The sequence below is a fragment of the Belonocnema kinseyi genome, chromosome 2 (genome assembly GCF_010883055.1).
Source record: "Belonocnema kinseyi isolate 2016_QV_RU_SX_M_011 chromosome 2, B_treatae_v1, whole genome shotgun sequence".
In the NCBI taxonomy this organism is placed as follows: domain Eukaryota; kingdom Metazoa; phylum Arthropoda; class Insecta; order Hymenoptera; family Cynipidae; genus Belonocnema; species Belonocnema kinseyi.
Window position 1 is genome coordinate 55396111 of NC_046658.1, and position 5980 is coordinate 55402090.

Genomic DNA, 5980 nt, shown 5'->3' on the forward strand with positions numbered 1-5980 from the left:
AAAGTTTTAAATTTTACACTGTAATTGTTTTATGCCAATTATAAAAAGATTCTTTGTTAAACATTTTACAAGAATAAATTTCTGGTTACTGAAGATTAATGGTCAGGAAAATGAAAAATTGGTCAGAGAAAAATTGGGGAAAAGTCAGGCAATTTTGAAAATGAAGTTTTTCGATCACCCTACAATTACTTTATGCCGAGAAAATAATAGTACTTCTAATTTATAAAATTTTCTCTCGAACTTTAGATAAAATGAAATATTACGAACGATATTCGTTTAGAACTTAGAATTTAGAGAGAGAAATGGAAATTTTCGCACTAATGAATTAGACCAAAATGTTAATTTTATGAATAGAAGCTGACTGACCGATTTTAAACAATCTTGAACTCTTGTTAAATTCCTTTAATAGTGCAAATATGGTTGATTTATGAGACTTATTATAAAGTGTTATTATATTCTTTTAGAATATTCTGAAATCCGTTTATAATTTATTATCTGTAATACTTTCGACTAATAGTGTCCTATTTATACCTGGTATAGAGCTTTTCGAATACAATAGGAGAGCAGCTGATCAATTGTAAGTTTTACAATGCGTGGGCGTGGTTTCTAACAGAGTAAGTCTAATTCGTTTCAAACTAGAACTATACCTGATAGTTATACTCATTACAGTGAACTGATTCAATTATTTATTTGCGCTATAGATTGTATGTATTTATCTTAGTTTACCTCTACACATATAAAATATTAGAAAAACCAAATTGTGTATACCTGTAAGAATTCACATTACCCTTGCATTATAATTTCTTAAATTATTCTAAATAATTCAACTTCCAAACGAAATTCTCTTCTGGTTTTGGAAACTGGAATATATTTATGATGCTTTCTTTGACTCCTTGCGTTCCTTGGCTTCGAAATTTTCGTATGTCTCGATACAGCATTTAAAGAGAGTGTTAGCAAAATCGCAATATTCGTCGTGTACTTTAGCTGTAAGATTAAAATACTATTATAATAAATATCATTATAAGTTCCCTTTTTTTTAATTGAAATTTTTATGCACCTTCTTCAAAGCAAATTTCTTTTAATGCTGCTGCTTTCTTAGATTCAAGCTCAGTGTCTTCTGCAAATTCTTCCATGAATTGGTCTATATTAAACTTTCTATCGGCACCCCACTACAAAATATTATTAATCATACGATGAAATCCGGTTGGTATTTCAAATTAGAAATAAGAAATCGCTTCAATTGTTAAACCAATATACTTGAAATTCGTAACTTACAAGTCCGTCTTTCTCAAACATACAAGCCATCAAGCACTTCAACTTTTCGGCCTGCCAATAATTCTCGGTAGTTCTGATAATTTCTATATAGGAACAATAATTTTATTTATTGAAAATTTTCACAAATAAAGATTCTTATCTTCAATCAATTTATTGTTAAATAAAACCAATATTAATTATAGTTCTCACCATCTGATACTCCAAGTTGTTTTTTACACTCAGTAAAATGTTCTAGTCGCACGTCTGATTCCATACGTCGAATTCTGACAAAACAAAGTGTACTTGTCTGTTTATGAAAAAAGTCTTATATGAATACGGGAAAATAAATAATAATAAAAGAATTATTCACTCTTATTTACCACTTGAAGAAGTAATAGAACAGCTGAAAGTATTTGGAGCTTCATGTTTATTACTCTGAGACAAGTATCAATCTACCAAAATACTGCATATCTCGGCAGGAAGTATGCAAAAGTTGATTGGCAAATAATTATGGGTCATTATATTTGAAATTGCATATCCGTGAAACCCGACCCCCTTCAACTTTAATGAAACTGTTTCGCTGGGTTCTTGTTTATGGTATTATGTTTTGCAAAAATGCTAAAGGATTCGTAAAAAAGACGATCAGCCTTAAAGACATTTTTGAAAATTTTAAGTTTTTTTATGGGTAAGTTATTTGAATGTATTTTTCAAAATTTGGTAAAATGTCCAACACTTATACACTAATGCTCCAAACTCAATCGCAATAAAAAACATTCAATTGCATAATAATTTATACATATTTTTTTCTAATTTTATATATTATTATAATTATTTCAAAGTCTATTTATATACATTTATAATTTTTTGTTTATATATTGAATCAGAAGAGAATTTTATATATAATTACTGTATTTTCAATTAAAACAAAAATGATAAACTTAGATGTTACTAGAGAAAAATTTAATAGTTATAGTATTTATGAATGGAGACTCCGGATTCTATAAATAACCCGCCGCTTTAGGCCGCTCCAATTATTGGCCCCTGATGGCTTGAAAATTAATTTTCGAAAATTTAACTTTCTGACACATCAATTTGTAGTAAATTCCATAGCGCATATTTTTCTCTCGGCAAAAAAGTATTAACTTTTACAGTTTCTGTAAAAAATACAAAATAAAACTTAACTTTTCAGACCAGAAAATTTACTAAATATTTTCAATTCAACTTACCCTGAAAGACAAAGTTCTTTATATTTTAAGATAAAAATTTGAGAACTGGTTCGTCAAACTGTTCTTAAGATATTGTGTAATTGAAAATTGATTGGTTTTGTTAAATGAAAAAGTTTTACATTTTTTTGACAAGCAGTATCTAAATAAAATGACACAATTTTCAAATGCTTCGTTTATCGAGAAAATTTTGAGTAAGCCCAAACTTTCAGTGATAAAAATGTTTATTAGGATATAATGAAATTTTCTGAAAAATTTCCACTTTAATTGAATTATTCGTTAAAAAAATAGGACCATTCTAATCATTGATCAAGTGTGTACACTTTGGAGCGTCGAACTGCTCGACCACAGCCGTTGCGTCACGTCGTCGGGCCCCTGGACTGGCATCACTTTAGTCTATTTATTTGTTTAAACTATTAAATAAAAATGGTAACAAATAGCCACAAACCGTTATTTTATATTAGGGCATAATCTCTAAGTATTTACATCTTACATCACATATACGTATTTACACTTATTAGATAAAAATGGTTTAGAACATATTAAATACTTTTTGTAAAAGCAGCCCGAATAAAGTTCGTAGAAAATCTTATGCAGAACATAATAAACCGATACAGTATTATAGAGATTAAATAAAAATTACGGCTAATTTCGGAAGTGAAAATAAAATGGAAAACTTAGATCAACTATTTTTAAGTACCGAACACATCCTTAATATTTTAAATGTATTACTCAATAAAAAAGAATATAGTTTCCTTTATTTCCAGTAGTTCAAAGCAGTATTTACATATGAAATATGCCCTAATTGTTAGTTAAGCAAATTTTGACAAAATAAAAATATTAAAGAATATAATATTCAAAGTTAATAATTTATTCTTTCTTCACTTTCATAAGTATTGAAACTTTTATCTTTTCAAAGGAAGAATGTACAAATACATACCTTGTTTTTCTTTACTTTGCTAAGATTATCAGACCAATTTTCTTCACTTCTATTTGTCTTTCTACCTCCACTTAAAGTTTCCGGCAAACTCGATATTTATTTTTTTAGTGATTCATTTTCAATGCATATAGATATATTTGCATATAGGAATCAAATTCAATGTTTTCTAAATTTTAAGAGATGTGTAATACTTTCCTAGCTAATCTTCAAAATGAATTGAAGATTCACTCTTTTTTTATTTACATTATGTTTCTACTGTACAACTATTTAAAGACATTGTTTACATAGTTGTATTCTATCAGGCTAAATGGCACGGTGCCACCAGGCTTCGAATTTATCGCCTCTCACACGATCAGTCAATGCTATTTGAATGCTCTTATTTTGTTAACGAAAAATTCAATTAAAGTGAAACTTTTAAGAAAACTTCATTATATCTTGATAAAAATTTCTTTCGCTGAAAGTTTGGGCTTACTCAAAATTCTTTCGATAAACAAAGCTTTTGAAAATTGTCTCACTTTATTTTGATACTGCTTGTCAAAAAAATGTATAACTTTTTTATGTAATGAAACCAATCAATTTTCAATTACACAATATCTTAAGAACAGTTTGACGGACCAGTTCTCAAATTTTTATCTTAAAATATAAAGAACTTTGTCTTTCGGAGCGAGTTGAAGTGAAAATATTTAGTAAATTTTCTGGTCTGAAGAATTAAGTTTATTTTTTACAGAAACGGTAAAAGATACCACTTTTTTGCTTAGATAAAAAAGATGCGCCATGAAATGTACTACAAAGTGATATTTTAGAAAGTTAAATTTTCGAAAACTGATTTTCAAGCCTTCAAGGGCCACCTCGAGCGGCCTAAAGTGGCCAGGTAAATTTTATCCGGGGTTATAGAATCCGGAGTCTCAATTATAAAGAGTGTTTAGATGTTTAACAAGTTTTCCTTATTTAACTAATGAATCTGTAATTGAAAATTAAAATTTTTCTATAAATTATATCTATTTTATGGATACATGTTAAAATCGTGAAGAAGTTGTTTTGCCGACTTAAATTTGATATTCGAATTGACGATATTCCAAACATACAGAAATAATGATTATCTTAATTTTTTATAAAATTTGAGATATCACGTTTTGTTCGCATACTGACTACTCGTTTCATTAAAAAAATAATTAAAAGTAAAAAATTTAATTGGTCAAATTGTTATAGCAAAATGATTACATTTCGAAAGAATTAATTTTACATTTCAATTTGATCAATTTTCAAAATTTTATTCTTAAATGCTTCAATTTTAAATTTAATATTCAATTTAAACTCGAATTAAATTTTATATTGGCCTTTTCGTTTTTTCTCGATTAAAAAATTTGTTCCGATTGACTTACATACTTTTGTCGCGACACTCTTCTACAGTATAAGAACTTATGACTAAAGTGCTTAATTAATTCAAAATATATATTTTTGAACAATTCAGCTCTTTTCAGTGCAATACAACTCTTACTTAAAATATGAAATTATTTTATGAATAGCTGCTAATGGAACAAACATGATCTCAAACATACTTGTACCCTGCATTTTTATTTAAGAAATATGTATGAAATATGATAAAGGACAATAATCGCGAGCATATAGTGCTCGTGCCTGTATGCTAATACATAGAAAAATTCAAATTCGTCAGGGTATGTTATTGCACTGTGGAAATTAGAAACTGGCATAAAAAACATATCGAGGATACAGTACATTTTCCAACAAAGCGACCCCTTTTGTTTCTCCGTATACAGTTTTTTTCCCTGACCGACCCCATTCATTCTTCAGCGTGTTAAAATAAAGCCGGCGATCAATGGGAGTCGCTCGCACCTTTTCGAAGAAGGAAATCAACATTATCGGGAACAATGAAAAATCTTCTGCGGAACGAAAGGGTATTTCGTAACCAAAAAGACAGTCATGTTTCTTGTTCGTTCTTTGAAGTTAATCGGAACGCTGGCTTTTGAGCGCTCAAACCGCCTCCTGTCAATCCAGGTCGAGAAACTATTATCATTATATACGCTCGATCGACAATGGGAGCTTGTTATTAAGATCCTAAAAATGGGGAATTAATTAAATAAATACCAAGATCCTCGAGGCACTGATCCGTTAAAGCGTGACCAGCAACTCATTTCAAAATGCTGTGGTTAAAAGTCCGGAAAAAATCGCCGCAAGACAAAATATGGGAAACTGAGTACCTTGTTTAATTAATGATATTCCTGTTCATTGCGCGATTTCCGAGTTACTCAAATATTTTCGATTAGAATACAAATTGCGCGACCCATTATTAAAATTTATACAAAAATTTCGAAAAATGTATATTCTATATGAAAATGCACTTCTTTAATTGAAATTAGTTCATAATTTTTAAGAAGGAATTTCTTACAAAGAAAGTTCATTTTGTAACCTAATATCAGCTTGGGGAATTCTATTAATCACGTGACGCCTTCTGGGACACTTTAAATGACACAATAAACATCTGCGAACATGGGGAAAGAATAATTCTACTAGGAGACATGAACGGTTGGGTGGGCATCCAAAA

At 29.2% G+C, this 5980-nt stretch overlaps 1 protein-coding gene across 1 annotated transcript; it reads right to left on the reverse strand.

Annotated features, from left to right (window-relative positions):
- Positions 1-474: 474 nt before the first annotated feature.
- Positions 475-1719, reverse strand: LOC117167583. Its single transcript, XM_033352635.1, has 5 exons — positions 1635-1719; positions 1465-1561; positions 1276-1358; positions 1058-1169; positions 475-984 (listed from the first exon to the last, which is right to left on the reverse strand). Exons 1-5 carry the CDS (start codon positions 1677-1679, stop codon positions 872-874), a joined length of 450 nt encoding a protein of 149 aa, XP_033208526.1. The 5' UTR covers positions 1680-1719; the 3' UTR covers positions 475-871.
- Positions 1720-5980: the final 4261 nt, after the last annotated feature.